The following is a 21716-nucleotide window of genomic DNA, read 5'->3' as shown; positions in this document are numbered from 1 at the left end:
TCTTGGAAACAGTTCAGAACATATTTCAGTTCAAGGACATTCGTTTATCTTTCGAATTGGGAAAATACCTTTCAATCCCGACAATCACATATTTTATAATTATCGTTTTTATGATGAATTTCATTGGTTCAGGAAAATATAAATGGCTGCTGAAAGATGCAGATACGAAAGGTGTAGGTATTCATTGCTTTTAAAGTAATATCATGCAAAACTGTTATTGAGTTTTTGTTTTTTTCAGAATTTTTAATATTGTTTCGACTTATTGATTCATCCATGTTTAAGCTGTTATTTACAGCGTGTACAATAGCCGTGGTGATGATTATGTTAGATCTTTCATATAACTCTGTATGTCCTATAAAAATTTCTCTACAATTTTCCTGAACATTGTATTCCATATAATCAACTATTTGCTCTGGTGATTTCTGCTCATCACTACTTTTTGTATTCCATTCGTCGATATCGAATAACAGTACTTTTCTTGAAATTTGTTGTTTCTCTGTAATGCCAACTTCTTTAGTATCAGACCTTTGGAGTGTTCCATCTGGCATTATGAATGCATGAACTGAACTATTTAGTGAGATTAGGTTATATTGAGTTCTAAAATTATAATCACGAATAGTTTATGAAAATATAGTTCAATAATCAACGACTAAGATTAATATTACTGTCAGTGTTGTGATGGTGATTTTTTCCTGTAAGATTGACAAGATTTAAGGCGAATACCTCGCGACTTGTTAAAAACTATTTTATGGGATTGGTTCTACCAAGACTCCTGCAGTTCCTGACCACGACCAAGATCTGAACTGAGATTGGGTACATAGCATCACTGTGCTGAGCCCAGATTACCGTCATTCTGGTTTAGAGGGGCTGTTAGCCCGGGTGATGTGATTACCAAGAAATGAATAAATGAATGAGATTAGGTTATTTTCTTCAGTTTCTTCTGACAAATGATTATTTTCTTTTGAGATTGGGTTAGTTTCTTCTGAGATTGGGATAGTTTCTTTGTTACTGATTTCAAGTTTCTCTAAAATGTCACCTACGTCTCTGAGTTTACTTTCCTTCTGCCTATTTTTGAATTGTTTCAGAACAATTTGTGTTGTAACAATTATTCTGTCTATATAAATAAATAATAAACATAACAGTTATTCTTTGTATAAATAAAGTAACGAACATAATTGAAATTCTCTGAAAAAATTGAAAAAAAAAATCAATTCTCTGAACCTATGGAAAACTTAACAAATCAAATCTATTAAAAAAAGTACGAGAAAAGAGGAAGATTCTGGATCAAAATTACCTTAATAATAAATTTAATACATTATTTCAGATATTTCGAGATTTGAACAATATGTACACACGAATAAAATGAAAGTCGTGAAAATTGACGGCTCAATCATCACCAGAAGTTGAAGCGTTTATTGACGCGTACGCTGTAAATCTGAAAAATTCGTGAAATTTTAGCTTTCTATTGACCAATTTTTCAAATCGATACTCCGCCAAATAAAATGGAAAATATTCTGACCTATCCCGGGATGTGATGCCGGATGTCCCTCCAGAAACGCTCCACATTTTGGGTGTGAGCCCCTGCTTCAGGGTCAACGAAATTAATGGAGTGGTTGACCGTGAGGTGCTGGTAGCCTTCATGACTTAGACAGCCATAGGCTCTACAACAGACGGAGATTAGTGGTACCAGGTGAGACCCATTTTGTGATCAAGACTCCGATCTGCAAACGGAATCATAAATACTTTGTTGGAGCTCCTCTAGATCCCGCCAAAAATACACTGCCAGTCAATGATCCGACCTCTATTGTATTTTCTCTTGCCAAGTTTGGCAATTTTGACCGCCTGACCGGTACCCCTGAACCTTCATTATGCTCAGTCGCGTAAACCAAACACACTTCCCTGCAAAACATGGACTATGATCTACCACTGTGTGGTGACCAATCCATCTATACTTCTAAATCTTCCTGCTTTGTATCAACGAGCAAATATGCAACAAACCTACATATTTCCGCAATAGATTTTGGTGTGCCAAAAAAAAATTAATAATTTTTAATGTATTTGAAAAAACAGCATTTTTGTCTTTTCCGTCTATTCGGAACCGCGATCGTATTATTACACATGAATTTCGAATACGCTGGATAATATGTGTAAGGTGTATTGCATTTTGGGCAATCCATTTCATTCGTCAAATCAATCACACCATGCTTTTTCAAAAACTCTTTCAAACGGTCTTCATCTCCCAACAAACGGATCAAATCTGTATGATAGAGAAGACATCCCGTGCACGCCATTATGAAGGAAAAAAAGAGGGAAGGGGAAGGACGAAAAGAAAAAAACCTTGTATGTACTTACCGCACACCAGGACGAAAAGAAAGGAATCGGGGGACTTGGGCTTGGATTTATACAGCAAATTGAATCAAATAGTTTTGCGAAGTCTTGTACTCAACTCTTGAATGCACGATTTTTTATTCTCATTTCTCGTATAGCTCATTCCACCAGAAAATGAGTCAAAAATAACAGAAGAATAATTAAGAAAAATCAACTATGAAATTCAGTCTATTTTGAACAAAATTTCGGCTTGTTGCCAATTGTCTACACTGCCCAAATTTCAAGTGGAACATACAGACTAATTAATGTGGAACTTATTGAAACAATTATTATTTTTATTCAAACAAAGGGCGACACAACATTTTTCGCACTTGATTCTTGTGAAGTCCTTGCACCGGGGATATTCGCAGCGCATTTTTTGATCTACCAATTGGTTTTGACGTATTTCTAAGGGTGGCACATGTGCTGCTGGTCCATTCTTCCTCTTCGCTTGAATTTCTGCCTCAATGAAGTTAGAACTTGGTCGACCTCTTTTCATCATAGCTGTTTGAATTTTGGTTAGGGTATGGGCTACTTCTGCTCGAAAGTGGGCTTGATCCAAAATTTTTACGTCATTTGAGCATTTTTGTTCATGAACCCTCTTATATAAATTATATAAGGTCCAATAAGTGGTGAAAAATCGTCGTATATCATTTCTTACATTTATTAATTTTAATCTTATTTCGACCCATCAAACCTTCTAAGAGGTCTGCACCACCCATATGTTGATTATATTGTTCAATAACAAATATGCATTCAATATCAATACAGTCGGACTCGCATATAAAGGAAAGTTGTTGCCTGTAATATGATTTTAAACAGCGTATGACGCCCTGTTCCATTGGCTGAAGAACTGCTTTGAAGATCTTTTATCAGAAAAGTAAGTTACTGGGAGATTTTGAACGTTTTTGAATCATCTCGGTGTAGCTGACTTGGCAATAACAATCACTTTTCACTTTTCAGTGCCATCCATATTTGCACAAACACAGTAAGGCGTTCTTTGGACATTTTCCCTCCCGAGCATTTATCTCCATTAAATATGAGGGTTTTATCGGGTGTCATTTTGAAAAATAATCCTGTTTCATCTCCATTGAAGTTATCACACTCTCTGTACTTTTGCTTTCTTTTAAAACGAGCGTTCGCATATAACAATAGATTTATTTTTTCCCTCTCGTTAGAAGCGAACTCTACTTCCTAATATATCCTAATATTATAAATATTTCAAAAGTACCACTGAATGAGGCGAGAGGAGTTGTAACGGAATTCAAGGACGATTATCCGAAGCGAAGTTCAGGAATGAATCATATTTAACTCACTCTGAAATATGGATGGAGTGTTGAGACAACTCTTCTGGTGTTAAGCGGCCTATAGACTAGCAACCTAGTTGACAACTATGTTGTCAACACGACGTGTTGACCACCAAGTTGAACGTCTGTAGGCCGGTTAGTGGTTGATATTCCTTCAACCTCGTATGGTTTACGAGCTCGTTGACAACTTAGTTGCCAACCAAGTTGCTTGTCTGTGGGCGCTTTAGAAGTTAGTTAGCAGTTAGAAGACAAAATTTATTCTAGATGGTGGAGTTCCTGCTAGAGAACAGGCAATGAACAAATTCGTAAATTATATTTTGTTTATGATAGGCATTTTTCTGAAGAAGTCAAAGTGGCCAGCCAAAGGGGTAATTCAAAAACTGCTAAACCAGTTTTGTTACTTCCTGGTCAGCTTCTTCTTTTTTGGATTGTCAAATACATATCTTGTTTCCTTTGGAAAACAAGTTCCGCTCAGACTTGCGTGGATTTTTCCAATACACATGGCGACCAACTTTAGACTAGGCTGGCAAACCATACCTTATAATATAGCATATTACAAAAGTTCACCAAAACAACATTAAGTGACAAGTTCTATACCTTCGTCTCCATAATAATATAGACCTAAAAACGTCAACCAGAAATAAAATTGGCCAAATTGAAGTAAGCCACTGATTAGTAACCTCCAAAGATACACTGGCTGATTCACCGTGAATTTTTCCACATTTAATATCATGTACGTTTAAACCTGTCTATCCAGCCTCCGGATCATACAATTTCGTTATCTGATGCCCCTGTTTTCTCATGTTTTGCTTCAAAATACTGGCTTAATAATGATCTTCCAGTTTCCAGGTGTTGAAATGCAATGAAGTCGTCATTCGCCGACATTCGTCAAATTATTTATTACCTTCAAAGCCTCTCTACATGAAGTGAAGCGACTATATTGCCAAATCCTCCCAAGTAGTTAGCTGCAAAACGTAACATAAAAATAACAAAAAAGTTAATTTTAAATGTAGGTTTATATCTCAAATGCTACAAATCTCAAGTTTCATATAGCACCTTTCTATCAATCATTTTTGTGAAATGCTGTTCTGTTACTCTATCATGACAACTATTATTCCTACCGTTATAACTTTTGGTATGTAAAAGACCTAATCATGGTTTCAGTACTTAATTTATTTCTCTGCTTTGTACTCCTTAAATTAATATTCTGTCAACCTTTGCTGACGAATAAGGAAGACAAACCAAGTCAAACACAAATCATCAAACTTAATATATTAATAAAATATTAAGCTGATTCCATTTTGCGAACCTCCTGTCAAAAACAAAATTTTCAATATCGCTCATGTTGCGTAGTTATCTCCATTGGGTATCTAAATATTGAAGATTTTCTTCTCTAATCAAATTAGGAAATACTAAAGCTACATTTATTATTGAGGAAATATTTCCAGATTTTACAACATCTAAAAATTCATAATTCTTCATTGGATTATCCTTTAAAGGAGATCTTTGTTCAATTTGAGAACAAGCTTCAATATAAAATTCTAAGCCTCTTAGTTTCAAAATATTCAATTGTTCTGTAGAACAATTCTTATCTGCAATGAATTTTGCTACATTTGCTCCTTAATATATATTTTCTATATTCAAGTGATAATGAGGATTTTTTAAATCCACATCTTCAGTTGCCGTCTTTTGTAGATATTCCCTTTTAATGAAACAATCAAATATTGTTCTCAAAAAATTGCTTGCAGTTGTGAAAAATGGTAAGGTAAAGTCTAAAAATAATAGAAAAAGTTTCGTTGTAGGATCATTCAATTTTAAAAGAATGTTCTCAAACGCCAATACATCATTTCGACTCACAGCATCTGTGAAATATAATTGCATTGCACATGATGAACAGATAACCATCTTGTCTGAGAGGGGTGCAATATTTTATGAATTTTTACGTTACTAACATTTTGAAAAAGGTATAATTCTGCTGTTCTTTTCGGACTTGATGAAAAATAATTGTAGATATGACTAGTAACGTTTTCTACAATTCGTGGAATTTTTTGAGAAGCATATAAAACACATAATTAAAACGAATGATTTTTTCCCATCATAACATTAGAACCATCAGATGCGAATCCAATTAGATTTTCTTTATAGGGAATATAGTTTTTTTCCAAGAAATTTTTAATGATTTTATACAATTCTATTGCGGTAGCATCTGTTACTTCTATTAATGCTGAAAAGTCATCTTTTACCTCAAAATTGACTACTCTCCTCTTTACTAAACATAAATGTGTTTCTGTGGTTAAAACTGTTGATTCATCTATGATTAGCGAAAATTTGTTACTTTTTAGATGGTCGACCAGAGTTTCAGAACTGTGAGATCTCAAAACATTCTTCACTATTGATGAAGTCTTGGTTCAACCACAAGCTAATCCTTTTGCTATTTCTGAATCCGGACATACTCTATCAATAACTTTGACCAGATGATCCATTGCAGTAAATGGCAAATTATGTTCTGCTACCATAGCACTCGAGACTATTTCACCTGGAAAAAAATTTTTGAATTCAACAACTAAGACTAAGATGAATAAGTCGGACCAAAAGCATACCTTCTTTGATATCTTTTTCCAATTTGGCTTTTGAAGGTGTTGCATTAACAAAGGATGCGATAGCAGGTTGGTTAGCGCTTGCCTTGCACTTTTTCAAGTAGAATTGGCCCAATCTATGTTTAATAAGAGCGTCTTTTCCACTGGCAACATTAATGTCCCTATTACATGCCTTGCACTTTCCATATTTACTCCCTTTATCACTAGAAACTAACCAACCTCTAAAGCTCTCCTCGCTTTTCCATTCTTCCTTGATGTGCTGATCATATTTTCTTTTTTTAGTCACACTTCCGCTACTGCCTTCACCGATATTCAAATCACTATCACTCATATTGACATTGATAATAACAAAGAGTTCCTCTTTGATAATAATTTGATATAGAAAATTATGATGGAAACGTGGGTTAACAATATTACTTCTCATCTTAACGTCTTTAGGAATATGAGATTGAGACTTCTGAGTATCAGCGAAGAAAACGAATTGATGATGATGAATCGTGATAAATGTCATATGTGTAATTTTCATGATTCGGTAATTCCCAGGAAATAACTACTATACTAATGACACCCATCCGCTAAGATAGTAAGCAGATTTGTCCTAGTCTAGTCCCTCCCGCTTTCTTTGCCCATTGGCGAAACCAGTTACGTAGTCACACTATGAGGTAGTCACTAGTCAGTTGTCACTCTTGTCAAATCACCAAAGCAAATTAGATCTGTTTTGTTTTGTACTGGAATATTATTTTGTGTTCGACACAAAATTCTGTAGAAAATCAATCGGAATCGCTGTATAGGTAGAAATTTTTCTACTACCTCTTCGGATATGATCGTGTTTCTGGTCAGATAAACCAGGACCGTATCCGTTATTGTCATTAAAATGACTGTTATTATCAATATGGTTACCGTACCATAGGTCAGGTCCAGCTTTATTGGTTCAACGCCCACGGTCTTTATTGATTGACATGACATATGAAACATATGGTATACCGCGGCGTTTTCCAGAGCCTATTGGTATAAGTAGTTCGTTTCTACTTAAACTAGATGTCCCTAGGCATGTCTGGCCTGGTAGCAAATTTCTGCTTCCGATAGATGGCTCCAACAACGCTGTCAGTCATAGATGACTGACATGGCAGCCAAAGTGTTGAATACAGGTACTTGATGATGGCTCGATACTCCAAATTTTTCGATTTTCACAATTTCGGTGGACATCTTCTTTCTTTTAATTTATTGCGTAACTCTGGTTTACTTGTTTGTCCTCAAACTTTACACTGACACTTCTAATGTGTTATTGTTCGTTGCTAGGATAACGCAGTATTTTTTTATGCATGGAACTGGTCTAGGCTAACTAGATACATCCTCGTACGTTTTTCATGAATTGGTCAACTTGTATGTTTTGCATCAATAGTTAATTCGATACAAATTTCATTGTTATCTCAGACGTCGGTTGGCGAGCTCATCGGCGTATGAGTATAATTTAAAAGTAGTTGTGAATAATTTTTCTCTATAGTTGTGCATACTATCATTCAATGAAAAATAATTTACATCAGCGTTAATTTTTGAAATGTTTTTTTTTTATTCTCAATGGATGTTTTCTGACGATGTATATTATGCACATAAAGCTATTGGTAATTTCAATTACATTCAATTAAGGTCAATGGAGACAGTTGTTCAGTTACTTTGTTGTTTAACGAATAGTCTGAATTATTAACCCTTTACTGCATGATATATTAAATAAGTAAAAAAAAATTTTTTTTTCGAAATAAATGGTTTTATTAAGGGTTCAAAATTAATTATAATTTTTTTTTCCATCAAAAAGTAAAAGTTAAATTTTTTTCAAAAACGATATATGGTTTCGTATGCATTAATGCTTCAAACCCCTTGGACATATGGTTTCGTATGCATACAAAGCCAAATGATAAGTGATAGCAAAAGCTTAATATATTTGACGAAAATTAAGTATTGAAGAATGTTATACGAAATTATTGATGAAACTTAATCAAACAATTCCTCTTGTCATTATAACATAAAAATACCTTATATATGGGATATTTAGTATAAGTGTTCATTGAACAAACTTGACAAATTTGAAGATTTTTCTGTCACTTTGGCAAGTGAGTATGGAGCTTTCAGTAGAATAATAACACATAACCTATAAAATCGCGAAGAATTGAGTTGCGCACATGCGCATTCGATTCATGAGTCGAAAGATATCCAAAGATTCCATAAACATATCCATAGAAAGATATCCATGTTTATCCACGGCATATCCAATTATATCCACAGTATATCCATAGTTATATCCACAAAATTTTACAAGTATGTATATCCACTCGTGATCACCCCCTCGGTTCTTTCTGAATTATTTGATTCACTCCTTTCTTGAAGGACCAAAAAGGAAGTTTTGTGAAACTTCTCTATTTGAATCCCATTCCAAAGGGAGGAAATGAAATTCACTACGAACTTCACAATGCAACCAGATAGAGTGAAAGATATTTGAAAATAGAGGGCACAGGAACAACTTTTATTCATTCAAGTCCTATCTTGAGGGAGGCCAGGAGAAAAAAAAAATTTGGTAAATTTTTCGTTTAACGCCCCCTCGGATTTTTGCATTAAAATTTTTTTTTTAGTGGAAAATATGTGTTTTTGTATGATTCTTAGTAGTTTTCAATAATGGCAAATGAGTATTTTTGGAGTTTTTTTTAACGGGATCGGGGAGTGAATAGGGGTGCTGGGTGGGTAAGAAGGTTGAAATAATCGTTAGTGAAATATCAATTCTTAACTGATTGCAGTCAAAAAAATATGAAAAAAATTTTGAAGGTCAATTACCTCAATATTTCAAGGCCGTGACCTTGAAAAAATTGGAATTTTCGAACAGATATAAGAAAAATTTAAATTTTTCTCAATAATTACCAAGAATTTGTGAGGTTATGAAATCGATGTCCTTGAATCTAGTTTTATGTGACCTTGGCGGAAATTGAATTTACTAATATGTGACCTTTGCGAAAAATTTAATTATGAACTGAAGAAATATTATGAGCATGATTCCTTCAATTCGGTATCGTATCTTAAAAGGAAATGAGAGGAAACAATAAAAACAAATATTGATGTCAATATGAATTCATTGTGAATTTGAGAATAAAAGACCCTGAAGCCAGGACTGGAAACAGGTGCGACACGAGTTGGAAGTGTAAGTAGGCGCACAGTGTTGCCGATGTTGACATCATTTTCCTAGTCTGTTCGACGTTAAAATAATCAACCTTATATCTAAAAATCATATTTGTTTTTCGCAAGCATGAAGAAATTATTGAATTTACCTTATGCCAGAGGATGCTCTGGAGAGTACAGAGTTGCGGCCGCCTTCCAGAACATGTGCCTTCGACGACCGTTGCAAGGTTCCATCCGACGAAACAGAACATCAGATAGATAACCCCAAAGATGCTTTTGCCTGAATCCAGCCTTGGGAACATTTCGACGAACTTCTACCCAGAGTCTCTCAATGGTCTGCGTGTAAGCACCAGTTTCTGGATCAACGAAGTTCAAAGAGTGGTTCACGGTAAAATTGCGGAAACCCTCAGTCTCTAGAGCATCATACCCCCTCCAGCAATCGGTCATAATCGTTGTGCCGGGTTTAACATAACGTTTAATGATACCGATTAATGTTTCGGAGGAACGATCCTCTACACTCTACAGGAACTAGAAATGCATTGCCTTTTTCACCATGCTCCCGTATTTCAAATCCACCACTGCCCTGTCAACAAACGGCCTCGATTATATTTCCTCTTGCCCAACTTAGCTTCGTCTATCTCGACGATTTTCCCAACCGCCCCAATGGATTGAGAATTTCGCGCGACATAGTCGGCAACTACTTCCCGGCAAAAGGAAAACCAATCAACTACCGTATTGGGACTGCACTTCAGTTCAAACATGGCGTCACTGACTTTCGCATTTCCGTTTGACAAAAATATGTCGACCAGAAAACATATTTCCATCAAACTTAAATGCGATCGCTCAAAAAACGTACCTTGAAAGATACTGCGTGAAGTTTCGCATTTCCTGTTCCCTCTTCTTGCTGCAAAAACAACTTTGCGGCATCTATACTGATTTCTTTCAAAATCGGATCGAACTCTCGATCCGCACGTTTCGCACAAAGAGTGACACGATAATGCCCCATGCTTCATAAGGAATTCTCGTGCCAGCTCTTCATTCGAAATCATCCGAATAAACTCAATGTGCGTGAAGGAACACTCTTGGCAAACGTTATATCCACAACTCTGCACTATTGGATTGAGATCCTCCATGGCTGTTGTCGTCTTCTCAAAACTAGCTACACGTAAAAAAACAAAATCACAATTAAAAACACAATCACCACAAATTTTCACAACAAGACATCAATTTTCAATCCGTAACATCCGTAAAACACTTACATTGCGATAAAATTCGGAGCGGAGTAGATTCGTTTGTTCTCGATAATTCCGACGCTTGCTCTGTAATGCTCGAGCTAATGAAACAACGAAGCGGACGGAAACGGAAGTTTCTAAGCTGCGCATGTCATAAATGGACAGAATACAAATGTTGCCACATCGGTCCGTTATATTGATTGATTGTATCAATCAATATAGGTTTAACAAAAATCGATATTAGCAGGGATTGAGGTTTGGTAATAATAGTAATGATTAATGTTATTGACTGATCTAGCCTAACATAACCATAACCTTACCACGCAGGATCTAAGAACTAAGGGAGAACATCCACCTGGCCGTTCCTATATGCATCGATACGGCTCTATCTAGTAGGTAGATCCATCATTTCCAGTGGATCTGCCTTCTCGCGTAGTTCGGGCCTTCGGCCCTCAGAACTAAGGGAGAACATCCCCCTGGCCGTTCCTATACGCATCGATACGATTCTATCTAGTAAGTAGATTCATTATTTCCAGTGGTTCCGCCTTCTAGCATAGTCTATATACTACAAGGAATTGGAATTGGAACATAAAATTGTTAAAAAAAGGAGATAGTAAAACGTTCTAAATTAGGCCGAAGGCCTCCGAGGAAGGAGGGCAAAGCCCAAGTTCCCGAGTCCATGGAACGCCCTTTGCATAAAGCATGCCAAAAGCATACCTTTATGCATGCAAGTTCAGATCGAAGCCTGGGAAGTCGCCTAAAATAATTCGGGCCTATTACAGAATTTTCATAAGTTTGGCAACGCTCGCCATTTACGCATATTGTCGTTCATGCTCGTTGGCCGAATGCAATTTCAACTCGTAAGATCGGATATTTTCGGTGTTTGTCGCGATGGATGGACGTCAAATATCAGGTACTTATTCAAGAGAAATTTTAACTGTGGCGTCACAACATCATGTAGAATCACCATGCAAAATATTTTGAAAATCGGTGAGGGGGCGTTAAACTATAAATTAACAAGTTTTATCTTGAGGGTGGGTAATGAGGGCCGGTAGAATATGCGTTCAAGTCCTACCTTGAGGGAGGCTAGGAGGAAAAAAATTTTTCAAGTCTTATCTTGAGGGTGGGTCTCAGTCTATGGCTTCCTTTTTACATAGAATCCTGCAATGAGTGTGTCTGTCCTCAGAATTTTTCTTTTGGCACAGCAGGTTCTTTGGTATTTTGTGTTCTTCTGCCCTCTTCGCATCTACTGAAATAGGATATTTCAGTCCCATGGTTGACATTGCGCTAGTTAGTGGAGAGGGATCCTTCTTTGATCTGGCAGACTTCTCTATTAGTTTTGAATTCATCTTTCGTTGATTCCTTAGTATGCTAAGAGGGCCGAGAGAGTATGCGTTCAAGTCCTATCTTGAGGGTGGGCAGGGAAAGTGTGAGTTCAAGTCCTATCTTGAGGCAGAGCAAGGAGAACACAAAAAACACTGAACACTAGGCCACAGGATTTTGCTGAGCTATAGTTATCAGGAATTCTTCTAATATTTGATGCCGTGGGAACCGGTTCCTCCACACAAAGTCGTGAAGGTAAGATGTTGATAGTGTCTCTGAAGTACCAAACTGCCTCCTTAACTTCCTCTTGGCACGCTTCTACCGACTACGCGTGGACAGCAGTATCATTGGTATCCACCAAGTTTTCTTCGTGGATTATGACCTGGTGGTCGTAACTCCCTCCACCGATAGAGCTCAAGTTCCTATATGCCCTCCATCCATGGGACATTATGATGGTACCGGGTTAAATGTGTCTGTAATTGATCCCATAATCTTTTAATAACGTATGATTCATATATTTCAAGAAAACTCAAAAGGGATTCTGTAAAAAAAAAGCAATTCTTAAAAAAAGTGAGGTTCCCGAAATTACCTTCCATAAGCCAATATATACAACAATACTCACTGTACATGCCATTCTAGAACAAAACAAGCTTTTTACTTATTAATATCAGCCTATACTACAAGCAGCATATTTTATGATTAAAGCGATTCCTAAACGATACCTCTCTATAATAGCTGCCAGAGTTGCTTCGATCCTGTCTGGCAACTCCACCAAAAAACATTTTTTTAACCCCTTTCAATTCCCCCGAAGACCCAGTGGCCATCTACCCACCGGCCTTTGTGGTACTTTCTGTGGAAGAATTTCGACTCGTCCATTTCCACCACTTTGGATGTTCTATCTTCATTTATGCCCCCGATAAGTATTTCAAATAGTTTTCACACACCTCCCGGTTCAGCTATTGGCACTTAACTCCGCTTCCCTTGCCACATACTCCTGAGGAGACTCATTAACCCACACCCATACATTATTATGAGAATTTGAAAAAGGGTCGAATGACTTCCATCAAAGAAGGAGCCTTTTCTGCATCGTTTACACCCCCACTGATATCCATCAGTAACATTCCGTGAGTAACGAATAAAACTCATCGGAATTCTATCTGGAGGGGATTGAATCGGATACCGTTTCATGTTGGATGGCGCTCTGGGTAAATAATACCTAGTAGAACATGCCAACATTGAATAAAGTTCCATCAATTCCAAACGTTCTCCACCGTAGAAAAATGCTATGTTGCTCTGATGAGGCCAAATGAGGCCGAAACCATGGTCAGCATCTGCTTTTCTTCGGTGGAGCGTACTTCATTTGGGGCCTTGACGATGGCAAATTGGCTAGTTCAATTCAGATCGTAACACTTTTCGATATTCATATTGTCGGGTGGTATGCATCTGAATTTATCCTTATTAATGAACACAATGTCTTCTAGGTGTCGACGGTCCATAGATAACCTAGTAACCGGTACGAATTCTGCTAGGACAAGAGATGTTGTGAATTTTTGGGAATGGTTAAAAATTTTTGAAAATTCAGAGAATGAACGTGCGAAGGGCGACCACTTTTCCCCACTCACAAATCTTGATTGCGGGATGGCGTTTTTTTGCTATTGATAAATTATGAGTAACATATTGGATTCCTTTTTGCATTACAATTCAAACAAATCCGTTTCTGCTCGAAATGTTCTGTGAGCCATTGTCCCAATAAATTTTTCCACCGTTGCAATTATTCACTTGAGCAAAACTGGAATCATTTTTTGTATTGGACAGATTGAAATTTCTCTTTCAGCTATCATTTCGATACATTTCGGTTGACCAATCGTAGTACTCGCTCGAATGTTGCCACTTTTATTTAGAATAAACGAAAAGATAGACGTTAGAAGTATCGAAAAAAGTTGTATTACTTGATATGAGTTATTTATTCATTTTCTACATGGTAGGTAGCTTTCTACCAGATAGATGCTCTTGCAATGTATAAAGTGAATTTCTGTAACAATTCAATTTCTCTATCATTGAATAAATGAGTTCTTAAAAGCTGTTTTCCGAAAGTTTATAATAATTACCTGGGTAAGAATCGCTTGACTTCGTATCTCAAACTGGCTGAAACAACAGCAATTGTTTTTCAGGGATTTCCTTCCTCTCAGCTCTTTTCCTTCGTATACATACACTGATTATGAATATAGAATTTGAAAGTATTAGCAATTTCTGTATTTTCAGTACATGATGACATAGTATTGTCGTGGTAAATGAACGTGGACATATTGCCTGTCGCCTGAAAAACTGGGAGCTTAATTTGAAATGTCAGATTGCTCACTTCAAAATCTGTCGTAGTGTTCATAACAGGACACATATTCTAAGCTCTTCACTCAAATGACTACGAATGGTTTCGAATCACCTGCTGAAATAAAACACAACCGATCAGGAAATTTAATCGAGACCATAACTTCTTCACGAAGTTAATGATACCATAAAAAGTGAAGAGAGCACCGATATGTTGAAGTGTTGAATCAGAACGATAAAGGTTCATGTTCCTTTTGAAAGCTACTCTTTCCATCAGGCAAATAATGCTTTTTGCATACTTGGCTAAGCACTAGGTAAGTGTCTTTTATGTTCTGCTACCACGAAAACAATTTCAAAAAATTATATTCTTCATAACAGTATATGCACGTTGGAATGCTTGGAGGCGAAGGAAAGTTACTCGAGAAAAAATTTATGGCAGCTAGATGAATTAACCCCCAGAATTTTCGGAAATCACTCTTAGGTATACTTATAAATCATTCAATCTACTCATTGCAAGCTCGATTATCAACTTCTATAGTCATCTATTCATATTGAGCAATCGTATTCTTCAAGAATTCCTATTGGAAATTGAATTAAAATGGTTGAGATGGGTTGGCAACATTCATGCTCAGTGGCTACTCAGAATTCCAACGAAGCTGATTGATAAAATTCAATTTGAACATCAAAAAGTCATGAAATTTGTCGGAAATCCTTTTGAAATTAAGAAGAAAAAGAAGACTTACCTCAGGTTGTATAAAGCTTTATCATGGAATCGACGCTTGATTAACGAATAGACGTCAATTTGTTTGCAATCAATAGTTCAGTCATAATCATTCAGAATATCATTCTCGCATCAAATTGATGTTTATACGTCCATTCAATTATTCTCAATTCCTACTTCTTCAATATATTCAAAAATGACAAGGTTTCATTGATTTCGTTTCAGTAATCGAGTGACTCAAACCGTTGATCGGACAATCAAAGTTTTATGAAATCCACTGTCAATACTTTTTGAGTTTTTTTCAACGGGAAGAGGGATGAATAGGGCTGCTGGGTGGGTAAGAAGGTTGAAGTAATCGTTGTGGAAAAATCAACTGATATCAACTGATTGCAGTCATAAAAATATGAAAAATATATTGAAGGTCAATGACCTCAATATTTTGAAATCGCGACCTTGAAAAAAATGGAAATTTTTGAAAAAATATAGAAAAATTTCTATTTTTCTCAATAATTATCAAGAATTTGAGAGTTTTTGAAGTCCTTGAATTTCGCCGTCAAAATCAACTCCATATTTAAAAATTCAATCTGTTTTTTGCAAGCATAAATTTACCTTATGCCAGAGGATTATCTGGTGAGTAAAGAGTTGCGGCCGCCTTCCAGAAAATGTGCCTTCGACGACCGTAGCAAGGTTCCATTCGACACAGAACATCCGGTAGATAACCACAAAGATGCTCTTGCCTGAATCCAACCATAGGAACATTGCGACGAACTTCAACCCAGAGTCTTTCAATGGTCTGCGTGTAAGCACCAGTTTCTGGATCAACGAAGTTTAAAGAGTGGTTCACGGAAAATGGCGGAAACCCTCAGTCTCAGTCAGAGCATCATACCCCCTCCAGCAATGGGTCATAATCGTTGTGGCGGGTTTCACATAACGTTTAATGATGCCGATTAATGTTTCGGAGGAACGATCCTCTACACTCTACAGGAACTAGAAATGCATTGCCTTTTTCACCATGCTCCCGTATTTCAAATCCACCAAGAACCCATTGCCCTGTCAAAAAACGGCCTCGATTATATATTTTGTTTTGTCCAATAACAATAACAATAACAATAACAAACATGTTATTTTGACTTTCGTATTTCCGTTTGGCAAAAATATGTCGACCAGAAAACATCAAAACTATAATGCGACCGCTCAAAAAACCTACCTTGAAAGACACAGTACGGTAGGTAAGTCGGTAATTCTCCCAGTTAAGTTATATGAGGAGTGCTGGTGCTGTGCACAACTGCCGCGCCACCTCCTATGTAGAGTATGAATCAATATCATGGAATTCTGCAAACTGCAACGTCAATATTATAAACTGTTAATTACCCCCATTACCCCCCCGTAAATGCGCCCTTGATTGGTGAAAAAAGAAAGCGGGTGAATGGAAACACAACAGTGGGTGAAAAAACGGCGGGTGATTAGAAACTGCGGGCCAATCAGAAAGAATTGTGGTTAGGTTTTTACAAAACACCATTCAAATCAAATTACTGGTATGTTATGACGATTTAAGCAAGTATTTATGTTGAGCAGACACCAAAAGACATATTATGACTGATTATCTATTTATTTAATTGATTATTTGTTACCTTGTTACATAAAATTAATCCTCTGTTTGAGACGTGGTGAAATCAGCTGTTTAACTAAAATTGCCAGTTGTCCAGTGTTGAAAACTGTTTGAACGCAAAATCTACTAAAATGGCGTTCTTCATCATGTAATAAGTTTATGTACCTTAATAGTTATTTCCCGGATGAAATTGAAGCATCTTATAATTTTTTCAGTAAAATATAGTCATTTAGTTTATATTTCCCTTCGTCCTCTTTTTCTTGTTTTTTTTTCTTCCTCCTGTTTTATTTTTTTTTGCGTTGCTCTTCTTTTTGTTTCTCTCCAAAATCAACAAAGTGTAAGTACCCAAAAAAAAGATGACTGATAGAATAATATCTGCCACTTGATGGTAAATTTGACCAGATACAATAATTGCTGGCGCACCAGGTCCAAAATTATCCCTTTGAGTAAGAAAAGTTGAGCCTAGAGCGAGTAAGCTGTTATATCTTCTTATATTCTTCAGAAATTGTCGGGAGAGTAGATGATTGTCCGTGATGAGAGCCCTCAACAAATCTGGACAAGCTATACTTGTTGAAATTTGTATTTTACCCTTATCACAGCAGATGTAATTTTCGTTTGGGAAAAATAGAGCATTGCAATTTGGACAAATACGTTCCATCTCACCTAAATAATGTAGATTTGTTGTTTGCTGAAATTCACCTGGACGGTTTTCCATTTCTATGTCACTTGTTGTTGTTGGCAGTTGTTGTGACAGTAGTTCTTCGGACCTGTATTGCTACGCTACCAAAGTGTACACTTGAGAATTATCAAAGGTTTGTAATAGGAATCTTGTTAAGAGGTCTAAATTGATGAATTTCAGCAAGCAAGCCTTACCATCCACATTGATATATTCCCCTTTCGCAGAGCGACTATGGGGATCGAATAACTAAAAACGGTGTGAAGATTTACTAAGGGCAATGGATTTCACACTACTTGTGCTCATGGCCGATTGGAAATTTTGGAAAATTTGTGGCCACCCTTCTGTTAGTTGAACGTCCGATTCATTTTCGATCACAGATGATGAATATCCCTCGTTACGTGTACGCATGAATTTACTATCTAGTTCATCACCGTGATCCGAAACATTATCGACAATTTCAGAATTCCACTCGTTATATGGAATCGATATACCGAATGCTATGGCTACAGATGCGTTGGCGGTGCATTGCCTATTATTCGATACTGGGCCATACTTTTGGTCCTCCTGGCTACTATTTGACAAAATAGTACGTTTGTCGGTTGCCGGTTACGTCCTTCTCCATTTTCGCCAACAGTCGCAAATGTAGACCGAACAAGTAGTTTAATCGAAATTTTTAGAAATATTTTCATGAGTTGTTAGTTATGAATTAACTGAATAGTTTAAATTAATCTTAGAATATTTTTCTGACCATTGAACTTGTTTCATACCTTTTTTGGTTTAATTTCTGAAATTTTCACATCAATGATTTATTTTCGTCTTACAAAAATCTTTCTTATCGTTTTCATTCTTATCCATTACAATTGATAAAGATATCTCCAAAAGTTTTTTGCTTCTTCTATATAAGTCATGATGCTTACCTTTTGGTGTTGAAGGTGATGAGGGTGACCCCGCCATCGCCCTCCACCTTCGTAGCAGGGTGGTCCGCCTTGCAGACCTCCCTGCTGTTCTATTACCAGCTAATCTTTTCTGATGTAGTTCGTGAAATATTCACATCAATGAATTATTTTCGTCTTACAAAAATCATTTTTATCGTTTTCATTCTTATCCATCACAATATTTTTTTTTCAACCTTTTTCTTCTGTTCTTCCTCCTTATTCCTCATTTCTTCTTCTTTCTTATTCCTCTTTTCTTCTATCTCCTTATTTCTCTTTTCTTCTTCCTCCTAATTCCTCTTTTCTTCTCTCTCTTCTTTTTCTTCTTGTGACTTTTTTTTGTTTTCCCTCATCCTCTTTCTTTTTTCTTTCGCGTCTGCTTCTCCTGTAGCGGAAGTTGTTGTTTCTTTCCCGTCCTCTTCTCTGCCCACTTCCTCGGCCTCTCCCTTGGCCTCTTTGCGAGATGCCCTTCAATATAAAATATTTTAGCTTATTTCGTAAACAATTTCATTTCTTACAATCCACTACTACTAAGGTTTTTCCCTAAGCTTCTTAATGAAAATTTGATTCTTCGTTTAAGAATAGGGAGGGTAGTGGGGATAAAGCTCCCATAGTTAAAAATTACTGCTTGAAAATATCTTCATCAAATGTATTAGTGAGGTATAATTATTTTGTTATTTATAAATGAGTCAACTTGTATATTCTGCATCATTAGATAATTTATTCGATAAAAATTTCATTGATATTTCAGACGTTGGTTGGCAGGCTCGTTGGCGTATGGATAATTGTCTTTCTGATCGTTAAAATATCTGTCGTTATTTTTTTATAGATTCATATAATTTGATATAAATCGGGTTCACTCAATTTGGAATAAAATCCGGTACACGTTATTCTTAATTCGTTTATTACTCAACTGTGCTGTTACAACCAAAATGCACAAATCACATATGCGCATCCACCGTTGTCATAGACACAATATGTAAATTCAAAACATAATGGCACCAATTTGAATCCCCCTATTACAATTTTTCTTTATTTACTGCAATATAATACATAAGATTTACATTTACAATCCAAATCTTTCAGGTGGTTTAACAATTCTTTTAGTTCTCCTAAGAGTTGAAGGTTCTTCGTCAACAATGGTTTCATTTTCTACAACACCTGTTTGTCTTTCTGTACTAATATCATTTTCTTCTGTCGTGGGAACTTCGTTTTCAAGTGGTAATGACAAATCTAAATGATCTTTACGCAATTGATCAACGTGCTTTTTCAGTACACGATTTCTACTTGGAACCCTTACTAAGAACATGGATATACTTCTTCTAATTGTACCTTTTACCCAATACTCTTTATTCTCACAAAATTTCCGGAGAAGAACTCTCTTCCCTGGGACAAAGCATACCGTTCTTTGTCCTATAATATAAAATATTTCAGCTAATTTCGTAAACAATTTCATTTTTTACAATTCACTACATTCATGCATAGAAAGGGTTTTTTCACTAAGGTTTTTCCTTGAATAGTTATTACTATTCAAGGACACTTTCCAAACATTAAATATTTTTAATGTTTGGAAAGTGTCGATTTCGTTATTTTCGTGAAATATAATAACGATTTGAATGAAGCACAATTAAAAAATTAATATGGCTATCGTTCCATTAAAAAAAAAATGAAAATCTTCAAAACCTATCAAAATAAATGCGAAATATTTGTATATTTCCGAAAAATATGCCTTAACACATGCGAAGATATTTTCATTAAAAATTTATATCGAATAATTGCTTAAAAATATCGAATTAGTTACCTCTTTTATAGCTTTCTTTATGGCGTCGTTTGCAATCACGAAATGAAATGAAAATGGTCGATTTGCCCGTTGCCGTGTTAAATTTCGAATTCGCGTAGGGATATTGGACCATGGACCAATCATTGAACTCTATGGGAACTCGTAGATTTCATTGCGAGCAATCAAATAATTATTAATGTGAACATGTCAATCAGAGACATGCCTCTATGATGTTGATCAGGTTATCAAAATAAAAATTCATAATAATATAAGAATAATTTATACGTATCTGGATTCGATGAAGGCCTTTATCTCGTCATAATCGCATTCGTCTCTGCAATAGTGGCAGCGTCGTGACCTTTGTTTATATATTTGAAAACATATTTTACAGATCCGACGGACCTTACAACTTCCACATTTATGTGACACTCATATTTCAACGACAGATAAGGATTGAAAGGAACTACATCTCTATTATCTATCATGTATGCAATATTGCTTCTCGTGAATATGACTGTGCGACCATTATTTCTTCGTCTGTACTCTGGCCAAGATTCGCTGATGGATGTTTCTTCGACGAATGACTTAGGATAATATTTCGTGCATTGTCAGTCTAACATGCAGGGGGAATTCGGATTACAATTTCCGCATGGTCCATGAATCATGGTAGACATTACTACGTCGAAAAGCCTAGTGTTTTCTTCTGGAAGTTCGGCGCAGATCAACTTGTCTATGTCATCGGGATTTCGTAACTTGTCCTTTTCGGACAAAAATAATAAGCAATGCATATGAGGCAACCCTCGCTTTTGGAATTCGGTGACGTAGACAAAAGCGATCACTTTGCCGAAAATTTTACTTTCTTCCACATCTTTGAAAAATTCCATCATTTTCAGTTGAAAAACTCTTGCGATCAGTTCTGGCCTGTCTTGTGGATTCAAAATGTTAATATGCATATTTTCTTTGATTTCACGCCAGTTTGGATTGCATGTGAACGTGACGAATAGGGATGGTCTGCCAAATTTGGCCTTAGCGTCTTGGTAATTTTGAATCATGACTCGTGTGCCTCCGGTAAAGGTGCTTGGCAAGATGATGAATCGTCCGATTCTCTCTGCGTTACCTTGTGCCGAATCAGCACGTAATCAGCGAGACCGACGTAGTTTTCTGCACGCAAATTTGCTTGATGTGTGCGTAAATAATACAATCTGTCTCCTTCAATTTGAACATACTTATCAACGATAAACTGTTGAGTAAGTTTAGCATATAATAGGATTGGATTAAATTCATCTGCACGAATCATCAAGCGGTAACAATGAAATTCACGCATTGATATTCGCTTACCTCCAACGGATTTCAAAAGATCTGTCGTCCATCTTAATTCTCCGTTTGGAAATATCAACGGGTAGCAGAGTGTGTCGACAATTGGACACAATCGAGGGATATCCTGAAATCGTGAAGACTAATTGGACGCGAATAGCTTCCGGTGGAGGTACGTTTCCATCTAAACTACGAAAAACCGCGCCAATTTCGTCTGATGTAGTTCCCTTTTTCTGTCTGTTCCTGGTTGGTAATGAAAATAAAGGCCGAATTCCTGAACGGAATTTCTTCTGTCGGCCTGTTCATATGAACAATACATTTAAGCATAAGCATGACCATTTCTCAATAATGCATCTAATTGCTGTAAT

At 36.3% G+C, this 21716-nt stretch overlaps 1 protein-coding gene across 1 annotated transcript; it reads right to left on the bottom strand.

The window, feature by feature from the left end:
* Positions 1-20642: 20642 nt before the first annotated feature.
* Positions 20643-21086, bottom strand: LOC123307114. Its single transcript, XM_044889331.1, has one exon. It carries the CDS (start codon positions 21084-21086, stop codon positions 20643-20645), a length of 444 nt encoding a protein of 147 aa, XP_044745266.1.
* Between the last annotated feature and the right edge of the window lie 630 nt (positions 21087-21716).

The sequence above is a fragment of the Coccinella septempunctata genome, chromosome 2, assembly GCF_907165205.1.
Source record: "Coccinella septempunctata chromosome 2, icCocSept1.1, whole genome shotgun sequence".
In the NCBI taxonomy this organism is placed as follows: Eukaryota; Metazoa; Arthropoda; class Insecta; order Coleoptera; family Coccinellidae; genus Coccinella; species Coccinella septempunctata.
The sequence above is the reverse complement of the archived record's forward strand: the minus strand, read 5'-3'. Positions and strand labels throughout refer to the sequence as shown.